At 30.1% G+C, this 17,265-nt stretch overlaps 1 protein-coding gene across 2 annotated transcripts in view; it reads left to right on the top strand.

The window, feature by feature from the left end:
- Drip (aquaporin homolog protein drip) overlaps positions 1-17,265 on the top strand; it is a 50,056-nt gene that overhangs the window by 13,581 nt on the left and 19,210 nt on the right. The window contains exons 1-2 of one of the 2 annotated variants that reach the window (XM_085192690.1): positions 3,996-4,219; positions 6,957-7,153. In XM_085192690.1, coding sequence (XP_085048816.1) covers positions 4,183-4,219; positions 6,957-7,153 — 234 coding nt within the window. In that variant the 5' untranslated portion in view covers positions 3,996-4,182. Of the gene's footprint in view, positions 1-3,995; positions 4,220-6,956; positions 7,154-17,265 lie in introns of those variants that run through there. The other variant, XM_085192689.1, reaches the window with a different exon arrangement.

Here is a 17,265-nt window from a genome sequence, read left to right as displayed (position 1 = left end):
GGAATTGGGTGTTAAATAAAAAAATGACGCTGTATCCCGCATAAAGCAGGGTAAGCAGAGGTATCCTAGTATTAAGACAGTTCGTTTCCTAATTTCCACCGAATTCTGGAGGCATTCCGTGTTGAGTGGCGGAACTTAGCGCCGGCCTCAATATACTTTTATTTTTTTACTGATATTGTTTTTTTAAATAAATACGCATTTTATTCAATTTTTTCAATAACATTGTAAATTTAATATGTATTATTTGATACTACAGTAGTTAAAAGCAATAATTAGGTATGGTCTGATAAGGAAGCAAAGTAATAAAAATGCATGAAACCATTGCAAGGAAGTTTAAGATAAAACATTTTAATTGAATCTAAGTATTTTACAATTTAAATTGCCTATAATCAAGTACCGTGAGAAAGAAAAACAATAGCTTATACGTTTTTGGACTACGTGAAAAACTATATTTTATTCGGGAAAAGATCAAATCACCACGATTAACTTCATTCAATAGTTTTTTAAATACCAGTTGCTCTTCGCTTCCAGATCTTAAGGACGTCGTAAAATAAATAAGCATATAGGAAGGTATACAGAGGAAACCTAGGAGTTATTGTCAAGACACTCCGTTCTTAGCTAAGACACTTACGTTTCCCACTTTCCACCAGAAGTTTGAGGCATTGCGAGTTAATGAAACCATTAAATATTCCATTCCCCCGAATGGGAATCGAACACACATCCATCACGTTTGTACCGCTGCGTCACTACGGACTCTCCAATAATTTATATTGAGAAATGCAATATATAAATAACAGTTTCTACAGAGTTTAAAATTATAGCAATTCCAATACTTTCAAGAATACCATACAAAAAGCAATAGAACATATTCGAAAGTAAATATTTTCGCAACAAAAGCAACGATACTATAATAACAAACTAGTAACAAGAAAGTAATTGGGATGGGTAGTTAGTTGAGAGCACGTTCGCGGCCGCTCCGAAACCTGTTTCCTTACTGTTACTCCGCATCAGGATTGCTTTAGACATTGTTATTTATTATTTGTACTTTTTTCAAGAAAACATATAAATATTTGAATGTACCGGGATTTGAACCCGCGCCTCTTGGACAAACTGGACACCTTGGTTCATATCGTCAAAGAACCTATTGGTTGGCACAGAGAGTAGAGTTAACTCTCCATCTATTTATCTACATTGCATGTACAGGAACGAATTTCAATTTCACATTTCTTTTAAGCATATATGTTTAATACAACTATATGATTTGAATTTATAATAATCTCTCTCTCTCTCTCTTTTTATTCCAATTAAACCATGATCATGCAATTGATTCTATATTAAAAATTCTTCATAGAATAGATGATATCTACTTTTAATATAAATATATTGAGACTTCTTTGATGATAATTATTTAATAAATCCTGTTAGGCATATAATTTGAATAAGATATTACATAGGTATTACTAATAGAACACTTTTAAATATTAATGCATTATTTTATACATTCGTGCATACAGTTCTAAAATGACTAACTTACTAACGTAATTACTTATTAATATAATTACTTAATTTATTATTTAGTATTAATTGAAAACTGTTATGGCGCAGGGGAACAGAGGGTTCGATCCTTATTCCAGGAAATGAATTATTAGTTCTTAACATTTTCATTTCTTAGGTTCAAATACAAAAGCCCGGCGTTGTGTACCGCTACTCAACACGCAATGCCTCGAAAAATTCAACTGAAACTGGGGAATGAAATGTCTTAACACTATGTTTTCTCTGCTACCTACCCTGCTGTAAGCGTGATACAGCGTGAAGTTGACTTATTTATTTTTTTGATTTTACCTAATTTATTGATTTATTTCTTAAATATTTCCTAATATTTTTAAATGTAAAATAATTGCTAAATTCTAACTTAAAATTCAAAAATCCAAATCTCTACTTGTTTAAGGCTCATCTCAGCTAAGCAACTTGCAAGTATGCCGAATAAACATAAGCTCGAGGTTGAAACAATACCGGGGCTTATCTTACGAACACACTACTGAATTTTTACAACCGATAACAGTATTAAATAAATGGTGGTTTACACACTCTCGTAAATTATGCATAAAACCTTCATAGTTTAGTCATATTTATAGATGCATACGTTTACTTTGTTAGTAATCGAAATAGCGTCAGCTAGTTGCTAGAGTATCTGTTTATAAAATGCAATTAATATAATTTATTAGGTTCATTTATATAACATTTAATTGTGATATAACTCGACGCAGATCACGAATATGTTAAAGAAGTTAAATTTAAAATTAATTTAAAATCTGCTTCATGCTGTCTCCCGCACACATCAGGGTAGGTAGAGGGAACCTAGTGTTAAGACACTTCGTTACCTACTTTCCGCTGAATTCTGAATTGCTTGTTGAGTGGCGGAGCTCAACACCGCGCTTTGCATCGAAACCAGAAATATATATTTCATTTCCTCGAATGGGCATCAAACCCACAACCAGTCGCGTTTACAGTCACACTTTGCGCCACGACTGGCCTCATATAATTTGGTTTTACAATTTCGATTCTTTGATTTTTTTTCATAGAGAAATATGGTACATTTTTGACATATTAAAATAAATATACTATTTAATATAAATAATATACCCCTATATCGAATGTGAACTAAGTACAAACATCAGGGAGAACTGAGAACTTAGTCATTCCTGGTGTGGTTCCTCCTAGTTGAGATACTCTTTGCCTTCCAGAAGAAGACGTAAAAATAAAAGGAATAAAGCAAGCATAACATTAAAATTCTACTCGCATCATTCTCGTTGTTGTTATTGAGGTTTGATACCGGAAAACGAGTGGATGAGAAAAGTTTGACTCTATGCCAATGAGGTTAATCTTTTACCTTTCTCAGAATAAAATTATTCTATTCAAACTTCGTTGTTATTTTATTTTTTGTTGTTCTATCTTTAAAGATAGATATTAAAACTGAAAAAGTGTAGGTAAGAATAAAATAAAAAGCTATTTTAATAAAAAAATACACAGACTATCATGTGTTATGGGTTCGATTTCCATTTCCTTGAATGAATTATTTAATTCTCTCCACTCATTTTGCTAATACCGGATGAAGCTAGAAAAAAATACATATATTATTTTTGTATAAGTACAATTGCAATATTAAAAGGGAATCGAACCCACTACGTACGCGTTTACAGCAGCACGTTGGCGCCCTTGCGCCATCACAGGCTCTATATGTTCATTTTATTATTTCAATAAAATAAAAGTAATTTTCTAATCCAACTTCCATAGTACTTTTCCATAGCATTGTTACATATAAAAATTACATTAATTTAAAATAAATTACTAGAGATGCTGCTATTATGTTGTCAGTATAATTATAATAATAACTGATTGATTATAGTTATGCTTACAAATGTTAAAGAAAGAAGTAAAAACAGCTAGGGCATTTCCAGAATAGAAGAAAAAACTTGTACTATAATAAAAACGAACCTACATCGATTCTCGTTACCTCAGCTAAGGGATAATATTATTTTTAGATCCAACAGGTTTGTTTGCTTGAGAATTTTATTAAGTATTAAAGAAAAATTGATTCCAGTATAATAGAAGACCAGTTTCAATATTATCAAACGAGTGTTTATTAATTATTCTTCTTCTAAATTATTTTTCTTTCTTAAAAGAAATATATATTTAGAAAGTAAAATATTTTCGTCACAATTTATTGTATTTCAAGTAGTACTGATATAATTTATCGTTGTAAGTTTTTAGTTTTATTTTTTTAACGTACTAGGTAATTCCGTGTTTACGTAAATTACTAAACTACATTTAAAATTGTCAAACTGAATCCATTTATATACTTGCCGTCTGCGTACGCGCATATAGAGATAGCGTTGGATGAATATCAAATTAGCTATTAATTTATAAACAGTACAAAACCTAGTAGAAATAAAAAGTCGTTGCATTCTGCTTGTCCGTTGTCATCCGCACTTCGCACATTCAGGTGTATGAAGCCTTACAGAAAGGTAGTGCGCGCTCACAACGAACAGACCCCACCGAGCAGAATTCAAAAGGAATTTTCAATTATAAATTAAATAAGTTGCGGTTGTATTAGTAAATATCTGTCGCAATCGTGCGGTGTACGGTGTTGAACGGAACGGAACGGAACGGAAAAGTGTGAAAATGAAGACGGATTATCCAATGGATGAGATGCATAAGAGTAAGTTATTTGATAACGCCGGTACAATTGTAAATGATTGCAATTAATTTAGTTAAATTAATGAGAGATTTTTTCACGTGTTTGCAATAAATATGCAATTAGAAATATTTGCGAAAAAAATTATATTCAGTATCGCAATAGTTTTGGTAGATTTTATAATAAATAAACTATTTTGTTCATTTAGAACAGTTATTAGCTACTTTTATTTAAAATTATTATAATTATGCACATTTATTTAAATATTCTATGCAAATGATTATAAATAGTGTTATGCAGTTTAAATGAGAATTATAACAATAAATTATTATGTTTATCATCTATAACAGAACGTAGTAAAATTTAATATTTACGTCTAAAATATTGTATTTTTTAATGTCGGACAAATTTCTTTTTCCATTTTAATGTTTCAAAGATTGCAATTTCTGAGATTTTGCAAATTATGCATACATACATACGTTATATAATAGTATATTTATAATTAAGGAAGTAGAAGCAGTTACATGGTTTTTTACAATTCGTAGTTTTGCAAAAAATTTTGCTATAATTTGGTAGTAAGTATGTATGCTTCGTATTTTTTACCATTTTTTTAAATTTATTATCTTCACCAATTTCTGCTATTTTGTTATTATATAAGATTTATATAGGAGAATCAGATGGGAAATAATACAAAAACAATAACACTTTATATTTTTTATATTACATTGGATAGGTTTACGTTAAAGATTAGGCAAACTTTTATAAACAAATAATTATATATTTATGAGGTCACAAAAAAGGGAGACTAGTCGTGGCGTAGGGGCACAGACGTAAAACTAAACTCGACAGGTCATGAGCGCGATTCCCGCGAGATGAAATTAAATATTTAATATATTCATTTTCTTGATTTGATAACGAGGCAGCGCGCGGCGTTGAATTACGCCTCTCAACACGCATTGCCTCCAGAATTGGCGGAAAGTGGTGAACCTCATACCATCTTAACACTAGGTTCCTCTTGCTTACCGAGATAAGTGCGGGAAAAAATTATGAGGTTAGTCTACATTTATTATTTTATACAGCAAAATCAAAAGAGCTGTATCAATACTTTGCTTACTTTGTAAAGTATATATTTTCTTAGAAAAATGCGTTCAGAAAAAAAATCAATTAAAAAAGCACAAGGAAAATGTTTAACAAGAAAAAATATTTGAATCGATTTATATTATTAGATAGAAATATTTTTTTTTCCGTATAATGTTATTTGATAACAATGATTGGTATTTAATCTATTCTATTTAAAAGCAATTTTATTACATAACAAGTCTTCTAGAAGAATCTGTTTCGTGTTTTTTCTCTTGTGTATAGTTCTTACAAATGGATTAATAATAATTGTAGATCAAAAATATCTTATCAACTTTAGTTAATAATGTTACCTACCTACTTCGTTACTATTTTTTATACGGAAAGTTAATTAATTTTATTCCCCAGAGTGGGCATCGAACCCACAACTGCCACGTTTACAGTCACGTTCTCGTTCCCCTGCGTCACTACGGCCTATAATTAATTAATTCGTGTTAAAATTAAATTAAAGAGTATAAATATATATAAAATATGTATATTAAAGACGACATGTACTAATAATGTCTGTCTGTAAGTCGGTTGTTGGCTCTATTCCCACTCGCAGAAACGATTATTTCCATTTTCTCGCTCTGGTCGACATAGGGTAGCGTTTACTTCCACTCAATATTCAATATCACAAAAATTGGGACCTTGAGTGCCTTAACATCAGGTCCCCTTTATTTACCCTGCTAGCAGCGGGAAAAACGTGAATAAAATAAATCAGCTCCACGCTGTATCCCGCACTGAAAAGTAGTAGGCAGATGGAACCTAATGCTAAGACACTTGGTTCCCCACTATCCGACAAATTCTTAAGGCATTGCGTGTTGAGTGGCGGAATTGAACGCCGCGCTTTGCCTCGACACCAGAGCGAAGAAATGAAAATATAAATTTAAATAAATATTTTATTTCTTCGAGTAAGGATCGAACCTACAACCGTCGTGCCTGAAAAAAAACGTGAATTTTTTAAAAGAATAAAAAAATATATTTCATTCGGTAAATTATTGAATATTTGCTATCATTGTTTATCACACCGTTGCAAATTACACCACATTTCTATTATTCAAACAATATTCTTGACATTGTTTTTTATGTATGTATGTATAATCGTATCATATTTGAACACTTAAACAAACACTTACCATTTAATAAAAATAAATCGGCAAGGTCTTTATATTGGAAAATAAATAGGCATATGTAGATATACGTAGAAACATACTTGTATGATTCATATAAATTAAATTTTATATATGTATGTATATATAAATTACTGAAAAATTGGTTTTTAAATTAGATAAAAACTTTAAATGACATGTAATAATAATAAAACTCTTTATTGTACACCCAAAAAAGAAATAGAAGAATACAAATAAAAGAATATGGTTCAATAGACGACCTTATAGCTGAAAATCGCTCGGCGTTGGAAATTGCAAAAAATAAATAAATAGTGAGTAGGGTGGGAATAGTACTAACTATATGTATACGGATGGAATATACAGGGTGTCCCAGGACTCGACGATAAGACGAAAACAAGTGATAATTCTCATAACTATAAAAATTAAAAAAAAATCTATCCAATACATTTATTGGAATAACTCCGAAATAAAATAGAGCAATACTATTACTAATATATATATTTTGTCTACAGGGACGAGCTCCATAATCGGTTTGGCCGATGTAACAGACAACAAGCTGATCTGGAGGCAGCTGACGGCGGAGCTGATCGGAACGTTCCTGCTCACCTCCATCGGTGTTGCTTCGTGTATTGCCATATCTGATGCGGCCGTACCACACGTGGCTAGTATCGCGTTATGCTTCGGTCTTCTTGTTGCTTCTATCGTGCAGGTATGTTGTTTACTTATAGAAAGAGACTAGAGACTCTAAAAGCTAAAAAGTATCCTATATTCTTTTTAATACTTCTAAGAATATGTTTTCAAAGTTTCATGACAATCGGTTGAGTAGTTTTGGCGTGAAAGTGTAACAGACAAATTTACATTTACAATATTAGTATGATGATAAGTTTTGAAAAATATACTTAACATATTTACATTATTCATATCAATTTTACAAATTATAACAATTTTGATTTTTTAAATGCTCTATAATCTTAATTTGTATTAGTTTAGGTATTATGCAATCAAGGTGGCTGTAGATAATAATGATATGTCATTATAGTGACACCTTCACAATTTAAATTACGAATTAATTTAAAACCTCCCACAAAAACGGTAATAGAGTTGACAATAGATTCTTTTACTATATTATAACAGTCAGGATACACGTGTTGCGACAAATCCTGTTCATATGAGTATTGCAACTGTTCATTTAAGTTACTTGAAGAAATATTTTTTATTTTGTTCATAATGAAAAATTGTTGAAAAATTTCACGTTTATTTTATTAAAAATTATGTTATTCGTTTTAGTTCTGTCAAATAATTCAATATATTTACACAAAATAACTAATTAAGCTCGCTGTCACCAAAGCTTACCATGATCATAGATAAAATTATGTTAATTAATGAATTACAACATAAGTGACATCCGGTCTACAGATAAATTATTATTAAACATAATTTTTAATTCTAAATATACAGATCAAATTTTAGGTTTTAGTGACATTTTTCACAGCGTTCCTGCCAGAGTAGCTAGTAAACGTTTCATTTATTGTTATTTCTATGAAACTAAATATTTAATATTTTAATTTTCTCGCTCTGGGAAAGAGGCAGCGCGACATTGTGTTGAGACACTCATCAACACGGAAGGCCTCCAGGACTCACCGGAAAGTGGGGAACGGAAGTGTCTTAATGAGACCGGAATATCTCAACACTTCTCACATTCCCTCTGCTTATCCTGCTGTGCAGGATACAGCGTGAAGCTAACAAAAACCTTAACAAAAAATAACTATAGTGACAAGAATAATGTAGCCATATAAATCTTACATATACCTACTATATCTTAATGACTTATAAATACCGCAACAACAGTTTCTTTGCTAACGTAATGTTACTAGTCTTATTTAAAAACATTTATTTATATTGAATTGACCGAATTCTCTGGGAAAATATTCAATTGGCTTCTAACTGTCTTTTATTCTGTTCTTTATAAATAATTCATTTAACGCAAAGAAGTCGATGCGATGTGGTGGCCGTTTACACGCTTTACTTAGTAAATTCACGTCTAAATATGTTTGTATGGAGACAGAAAACTATAGTATGAAGTAAAATGCATGCACCTGGTTTTATACATACATTTAACGGTACTTTTGTATTAATATTGATAAGGTTACTTATTAATCGATTAAAATATATTAATATGGTAGTAGACAGTATAATTTTTTACTTAATTACTAATGAGTAAACAGTTAAATATATATTATTATTTTTTTAATAAATATAAATATCTCGGCGTTGAGTTTCGCTACTCAACACGCAAGGCCTCGAGAATTCGATGGAGAGTGGAGAACGGATGTGTCCTATTGGGAACGGAATGACTCCTATTCTCAGGTAACACAAGGTTCTCAGGTTCCCTCTGTCTACCCTACCACGGATACAGCGTGAACTAAAAAAAAAATTTTTTTAATTAGCTATTACAAAGGAATCAACGTATGTATTGTGTTTTGACTTGTGCGATCCAGCGTGAAGGGCCTTTCTAACTGACACGCTCACGATGGTATTGTTGTTCTGATATATTTATCATCTATTGTTATTTCTTGTTGTATTTACCTTGTTTTACACTTATTTACGCAAATATTACTGGTTATTAGTATTTAATAGTAATTTTCTTCATTTTCTTTTACCATCTCAGTGTAATGATATATTTTTGTTCAAACTAAAAAGTAAGTAAATGTTTTTAAATGAAATAAGAAATGGATTCAGCAAAGGTGATTGTTTCAAAACTCTATTTTAGATTAAATCTACAATTTTGAATGAATGCGGTCAATTGTGGTGCAGAAGCACAAGCGTGACTGTAAACGCGACAGGCTGTGGGTTCGATTCCCACTCGAGGAATTAAAATATTTAATATTTTCATTGCTGTCATCCGCGGCGTTGAGTGCCGCTACTCAACATGTAATTTCATTAAATACCCCGCGAAATTCGACGGAAAGTGGCGAGCGGTACAAATTAACACTAGGCTTCCTCTGCCTACTCTGCTACATACAGGATAAAACATTAAGCTGATAAAAACAAACTAAATTATCAGCCACAAAACGAATCCATCAATATCATAGAATAAGACATTTTAATCGACGTCCGGCCTTTCCCACGCGGTCGCGGACCTGTAATCACTCGTGTGTTAAATGTATTACACATGTTCCGTTCAATATCGTTATAAGGCCAATATGCAAAATAGATGAATTAGTAAGCCTTGACATACGATTAAAAAATATAAATCGACTTCACGCTCTATCCCGCACACAGCAGGAAAGGTAAAGGGAACCTAGTGTTAAGTTAAGACACTCCGTTCTCCGTTTTCTGAAGAATTCTGGACCTGCCTGTTGAGTGGGACAATGCCTCGCTTTGCCCCGACACCAGAACGAAGAAATGAAATTATACATTCTAATAATTATTTCATTTCCACGAGTGGGGATCGAACCTACACCCAGTGCCCCAACGCCACGACTGGCCTCAAAGCCTTGACATACGATCATAGTACTATACCACTTTTCACTAATGGAGGTAGATATAATCGACAGACATGGTAACAGTTTATTGACATTGTAATTATATATGTCAGAATATTGCCATTCAAATATAAATTGTTTTTGTTTGTGCCAACATTTTGAAATGTGTGTGTGTTATTTTTAATTATGTGTGCTTCTTTTAGTTATTTTTCAAAACATAATAAAAAAAATGTTATATATTTATTTATACGAACTTTGTAGAACATCTCTTACTCTCGACTAAATAGATTAAAAAACTAAATGATAGTTAGCAATATTAAATACATTATGTATTTACGAGTATGTATCAAATAATATACGCGTCGAATAATTTCTTCGGGTTTTCCGTCAAAACGGAAATGTCTTTTGTTTCTCGCACTCAGCGGGGTGGGCAGAGAGAACGTAGTGTTTAGACACTCCGTTCCCCATGAGGAATGTTATGATATTTATGTTCTCTTTATCATTGACCCTGAATTACAGTAAATACAAGTAAAAGTACTCGTAAATACACGGATGGACAACAATGTAATAGCATATGCAAACTATTATTAATATTATTTAGTTTGATATTCGATTTTGCAATATAAGGCGTCACCATGTTCCACTTCAATGTTTTGTTGTTAGTATTTTATATTTTAAAAGTCAAGGGAAGTAAATATCGTAAAATAACAAGTGAATACACTTTGCGTGGTTAGTTTTATTATGAAATTGAAGCTTAAATTTAAAATATGTTATTTAAAATTAAAATTATGTTAATTTTGTAAAAATAACAATATTAAAGATTATATATACCTACTTAGAAGCTAGAACTTAACATACGTACTTGTAATATATTTTTGGATTCGCTTACTTAATTTATCTTGACCATTTCGTTAACACAAACGATTTGTAGGAATTGAACCTACTACCTAAATAATATGGATACAACAAGTTCCGAATTCAACAACTAGAGACTATAATTAATTAATTAAATATTAAAAACTAATATCAATTAAATAATAAAAAATATAATCGAGGACAAACTAATAAACGTTAAGGCGTGACTATAAGCATAATTCTTACCTGTGAAAATTATACTGCACTCGTCACTTGGTTAGAGCATACGATGGACATAAATCATATTGAAGATCAGCTTGCGGGGTTTTGACGTCTAATATCTTAAGCAGAATAGGCTTAAAATCATCTTATTCTAAGAAATGTTTGAAACTGTTAAATAATTTATATTTTAGTTTAAATTTTCCTGTTAAATTTTGTTGGTATGTTTTAATTGATTATTGAAATATATTTCAGTTTATATTTTTCACGTTTACTTCATAATTAATTATTTCATTCTCCATCATTCGATGTTTCGATAAATTAAGTTCTGGGTGTATATATCAGCGCCAATTTAAAAAAAAAATGTTGGCTTTTACATAAATTCTACTTCTTCATAAAATCTTTTATTATTAATTTTAAAATTAATTTAGTTACTTTAAACACTTTTACATATTAACATCTATGTATATATTAAAAACATACATTATATTTTTTGGCTATTTTCGTGACCTGCGAGGTACTCAAATCTAATTGACCTCGCCGAGCGTACTTTCCTAACCTGAGTACTTATCTGGGCCAAGAGCTTTTATAATGAAGGGTCTGGTGACGATTTATAAACCATTGATAGATTGATAAATATTTTTCGATATATCAACATTCGTTTCAATATAAACAATCTTCGTATGGTCGTAAGGTCGACTTACATAATTGATAAATTATTATTAAAAAAAAACTATTCCGCCGATTTTTAACCGACTTCTGTAAGAAAAGGAGGTTATCAATTCGACTGTATTTTTTTTTTATTTTTTATTTTTTTTTTTATTTTTTTTTTTATGTTTGTTACCTCATAACTTTTAACTGGGTGGACCGATTTTGATAATTTTTTTTTATTTGAAAGGTATAGCTTCCCGAATGGTCCCATTTTTTTTTGGTCCATGTCTGACAATGGTATCCATGAGAAAATCACATAAGTCTGAAATTTGCATTATGCATGTGCGCGACTAATAGCCGAATAACTCAATGTCGCGCCAACCGATTTTGATGATTCTTTTTTTATTTGAAAGGATACACTTCAAGGAAAATTTGGTGAAAGTTTGGTTAGGTTTCGATTATGGAATCCGGAGAAAATTGAGAAAGTTTGTTTTTTTTCGTCAAAAATTAATTATACAGTAATAGTTACAAGCAAAAACTTTTTAAATTGATGTCAGAAGTGAGATTCCTGATCGTTGCATTTCTTTTTAACCAATCTCAAAAAAGAGGATGTTCTCATTTTCAACCAACTTCAAAAAAGGGAGATTCCGAATTCACCCGAATACTTTTTATGTTTGTTCTTGTCAATATACCAAAATGTAACTTTGCACAAAAATAATAGCTAATTAAATGAAGTTTTACATAGAACAATCACAACCACTCGTTGACAACCACTACCACCACCATCACCACTCGTTCAAGAAGCATCATTTTAAGATCTACACATCACTAAAAATCGTAAAATAAATTAATTTTTAACAAAAACAAAAACCGACTTCTAACAACGAACTAAAAAGTGAAAAATAATTATATAAAGATTTTATAATTTTGAAGTCGGTGTCAAACTAATGCTACAACACCTTTATATCTATCTAATTACTAAGCCTGTTTGTTTTACTTGGCACCGACTTCAAAATTATAAAATCTTTATATAATTATTTTTCACTTTTTAGTTCGTTGTTAGAAGTCGGTTTTTGTTTTTGTTAAAAATTAATTTATTAGAGGTATTGTGTATTGAGTGGCGGAACTCAACGCCGCGCTTTGCCTCGACATCAGAACGAGGAAATGAAAATATTAAATATCCACTGAAAATCAAACTCACAAACTGCCACGTTTATAATATAGTTAAATAAGGCTTATAATAAAATATTATACAGGTAAATTTTGCAATTATAACATAGCCTAATATGAACTATTGAAATTCAACGAGGTGGTTGCTAGTTTAAATTTCCATAAAATCCTCTTAGTATTTGATATTTTTACTTAATTATATAATTGTATTTTTTTTTTCTTTGAGTTGTAGGTTCAATCATTCTCAAAATTACTGACACGTTAAAATTAACAGAAAGGAATATAAATATCATTAATTAGTTATTGATAGCGTATAAAAAAAGGAATTTTAAATATATTATCTTTATTATTAATTTCACGTCGATCAAAAGTCAATGTTTAAAGCTATTATGCGAAAATAAAACAACAGTTAAACAATTTACAAATTAAAGCCCGCCCGTGATTCATTATATGGCATAGCCTAGAAAATAGAAACGGCTCTAACAATATAAGCATAGTTTTGCAAAATTAAAACAATTTTCTATTAATAATAAAAAATGGTATAACTTAATTATAATGATTCTGTATATGTTAGACTCGGTTAGAAAAAAAATAAATAATTTGAAATAGCTTGAGCTATTCAAGCTATTTCAAATTATTTTTTTTAAAAAAATAAATAATTTGAAATAGCTTGAGCTATTCAAGCTATTTCAAATTATTTTTTTTTTTTAAATATTTTGGCATTTCTTTGTAAATACGTTATTCATTTTTATACTTTATTTTCTATTAATTTAATAAATAATATTTATAAAGACATTTTAAATGAGAATTTAATCTAATTGCCACTTTCCTAAAAAGTAGCACAGCTGTTTCATCAATTAAGCTATACAAACGGTGTCTGATAAGAGATAACAAAAAGATCCCAACGATAAATAATGAAGTCTAGTATACACCGAGAGATGCCGATAATAGTGAGATATTGATTGTCACATTGTATTTGTTTGATAATTAATAACACTGATTGCTTCATTATAACGATTCTAGGCATTGATTGACGGATTGACGGATGTGATTGACGGATTGACAAGCCTCGAATGGTATAAAGTTTTTAATTAGATCGGATAAGCGTGGTATATTTGATTCTGTGATTACACGACATTACTTTCAAATACTGTGTTGAATATATGTTTAATATTTTAATTAGATTTTTATATGGTATAATAGTTTATAGATTTATTCGAATTTCGTTGACTATTTCAACGTTATACACACTCTCTTGGATCTACATATAAAAGTCGTAAATATATGACAAATTTGTATGTAAAGTATTAAGTAACGTTAACAACTTTAGGACAGTCGAGGTACAGGGGCACAAGCGTGTGACAGTAAACGCTACAGGTTGCGGGTTTGATTCCCACTCGACAAGGTGAATTATTTACTATTTTTAATACTAGGTCACCAGGTTCCATCAGCCTACTCTGCTACATATAAGATATAGCGTAAAGCTGAAGAAAAATAAATAAATAAGGAAATACGCATATCATGAAACCTTCGTGATGATTTTCAATTTGCTTCAGTTTCCGAGACGAATCGTATTGCTTCAGCGCCATTACATAATCTGTCAATCAAACATTAACATCACAATGATACCTACGAACGCAGCCAATGTCACATGCATTGTGTTACATAGTAATTGTATTAGGAACTAGCGGACCCGGACGCGGCTACGCCTGCTTGAAATATAAGAATATAATTTCTATAGAAATATAATTTCAATCTAGATGAAATGCTAAAAGTGACTATTATATTTATTTTCATAAGGATGAATATCAAAATGTCGCGGTAACGGTTGCGTAGCGACGCGACGGTTGTTATTAACATGGCAGAATAAATTGCATGTCAAATTAGAAAGTACTTTAATTTATTAGTATATATGTGTAATGTAATGTTATATAGCCTATAGCACTTCTGAAGAATGCAGCTTTCATATAAAACAAAAACATAGTAAATCGGACCAGTAGATCCAGAGATCTTAGCGTTCAAACAAACAAACAAACAAACAAACTCTTCCGCTTTATTATATTAAGTATAGTATAGATAGCTTTTATTTATGAAAATTGTAAAATCAATATTTTTATATGTTATGTTAGATTAGGTATAATTTAATAAAATGAACGTAAAACGAAATTTATATCGTAGTTATGGCTACGAATAAAAGTTGATAAAGATTTTTTTTTTGCGGTGTAATTAATTATCTCCTCTTCCTCGATATATTTAGATACATTGAACACATAGGCAGGTAGGCAGATAGTGCCTGGGAACCTAAGTGTTAAGGTACTCCGTTCCCATTAGGATACTTCCGTTCTCCACTTTCCATCAAAACCTAATTATTTCATGTATATAAGATTGTTAACATCGTTAATCCCTAAACATACAAGTTTCTTATATAGTTTTTAATTTGTATATAACGAAATATGTTTCGCTCTCAATATATTTCGCAAAATGTGCAAAATTAAAAGTCAATTAATATATTTAATTTTGCAATCGGATGCTTATTTATATTTATCTGCTCATGTGTGACCTCAAGTATTTACGTTGTATAAGTTGTTTAGGCCAATTAATTCATTTATAGTATTTTCAATAACATGCTAGGATTTCATAATTTTACAAACTCATATATTCCACTTTCTAATTTATTTTCTTATCTCAGATTTTAAACGGAAGTGTATTTTTTTCTCGTATAGCGTTTAATTACATTTTTACTCAAATATTAACATGCACATACATATGTAATGTTGAATAGCTAAATTTTAATAACCTTCTGCTAAATAATTATAAAATATATTTTTTGTATTTGTATACATTATTTCTTTGCCTCATTTCTTTTTTAATTTCAAAAGCAACCGCTTTTTTTATTACATACAGTTATAATATATAAAAAAAGAGTTCTTTGCCCTCTTATCTATAAAAGTATAATAGATAAAAAAATGCTTAAATTAGATAAGTGTCAAGTTATAATGTTCAAACAGAGCTTAATATTTTTTACGCCTACGCCGCGCCGTGACAAGAACTTGCCAAGTAACTGTACTGTACTCAAATAAATGTGAGAAAAAAACTGAGGTCATGTACTTGTGATAGACAAAAACTATATGTATAATATTCAATTAAGCTATATAAAAGATATACAATATATATAAGATATACAATATATTTAAGATATACAATTAAACCCTTATTGATTCTTATTCACGATACTTCTTATTAAATATTTTGCTCATTACTTTGTATTGTGTAGAAATAATATAGAAAAAAAACCATTGTAATGAAGCTTCTATAAAAAAAAATGAACTGCGAAATTGTTGTCTGTTAACAAATATAAAAAAAAAGATATATGATTAAAAAAATCTATATTATCGAATGATTAAACAATAATCGATTATTATCTTGTTAAGCTAAGTTGGCATTTATCGGATTAACCTCAATGGTTTGAGGTGCATCTCTAGTTTAAAAAATATAAAGTTGTATTTCATATATGGCCAAAAGGGCTACTACCAAGTTGATAAAATTCATAAAAAAAATTGTAAAAAACACAGAATAAAATTAAAAATACATGTTATATCACATAAAATATGTAAATATATGTAATTACATATTTTTAATATTTATTGAGACAGTCAACTACAAGTATACAGCATTTTAATAACTATACTAGGTGCTTTCATAATAAATCTGCCATGTAACAACCGAGATAAGAATATTTAACATAAATATGACTGCAGTATGTGCTGAAATGCCCTTTTGCACAGAATTTTGATACCCGGCCATGACATTTTTCCTACCTACCTTTCGCAAGATTCCTTCGAAAACTTGTAACTCTTATAAAATCTGTTATTATTAAAAAACCCTATAACGCTCCGATTTCGTCACTTTTAAATTTTAATGATTGCACTTGCAAATCAGGCCCTGTGTTATTTACCGACATACGCACATATATATGTATATACTTATATGGTACCTTTTTTATAGGTATCTTTAGTTCAATATATCAAAGTTTTCGACATCACTCTACCTAAAAATCAACAAAAATGATTTTCATATTATCAAAAGGAATATTATTTTTTTAATTATTTTAATGATAAATATATAAATATTTTTATTTTTGTGTAAATAATTTAATGATATGAGGCGTATAGTATATGAGATATTAAAGCTTTTGGATATTGCCCAAGTAGGTCCCTGCCCAATTAATTAAAGTAAGTTAATCGATATAATTGGATTTAACGATAAATTACTTTCATTAATATAACAGTGGACCATAAATACAGAATTTACACTCCTGCATTTGCTGTAGATAATGTCTTAATTTGTCATTCCAAGAGTCATAAAATACATGCACGAGCTTATTTTCGTTCTATTGGATTGGCTTGTAGGTCGATTGGAAGTTATTAAATCTAAAGGGAGA

The sequence above is a fragment of the Heliconius melpomene genome, chromosome 11 (genome assembly GCF_056956725.1).
Source record: "Heliconius melpomene rosina isolate 202511_hmr_F chromosome 11, ASM5695672v1, whole genome shotgun sequence".
In the NCBI taxonomy this organism is placed as follows: Eukaryota; Metazoa; Arthropoda; class Insecta; order Lepidoptera; family Nymphalidae; genus Heliconius; species Heliconius melpomene.
The sequence above is the reverse complement of the archived record's forward strand: the minus strand, read 5'-3'. Positions and strand labels throughout refer to the sequence as shown.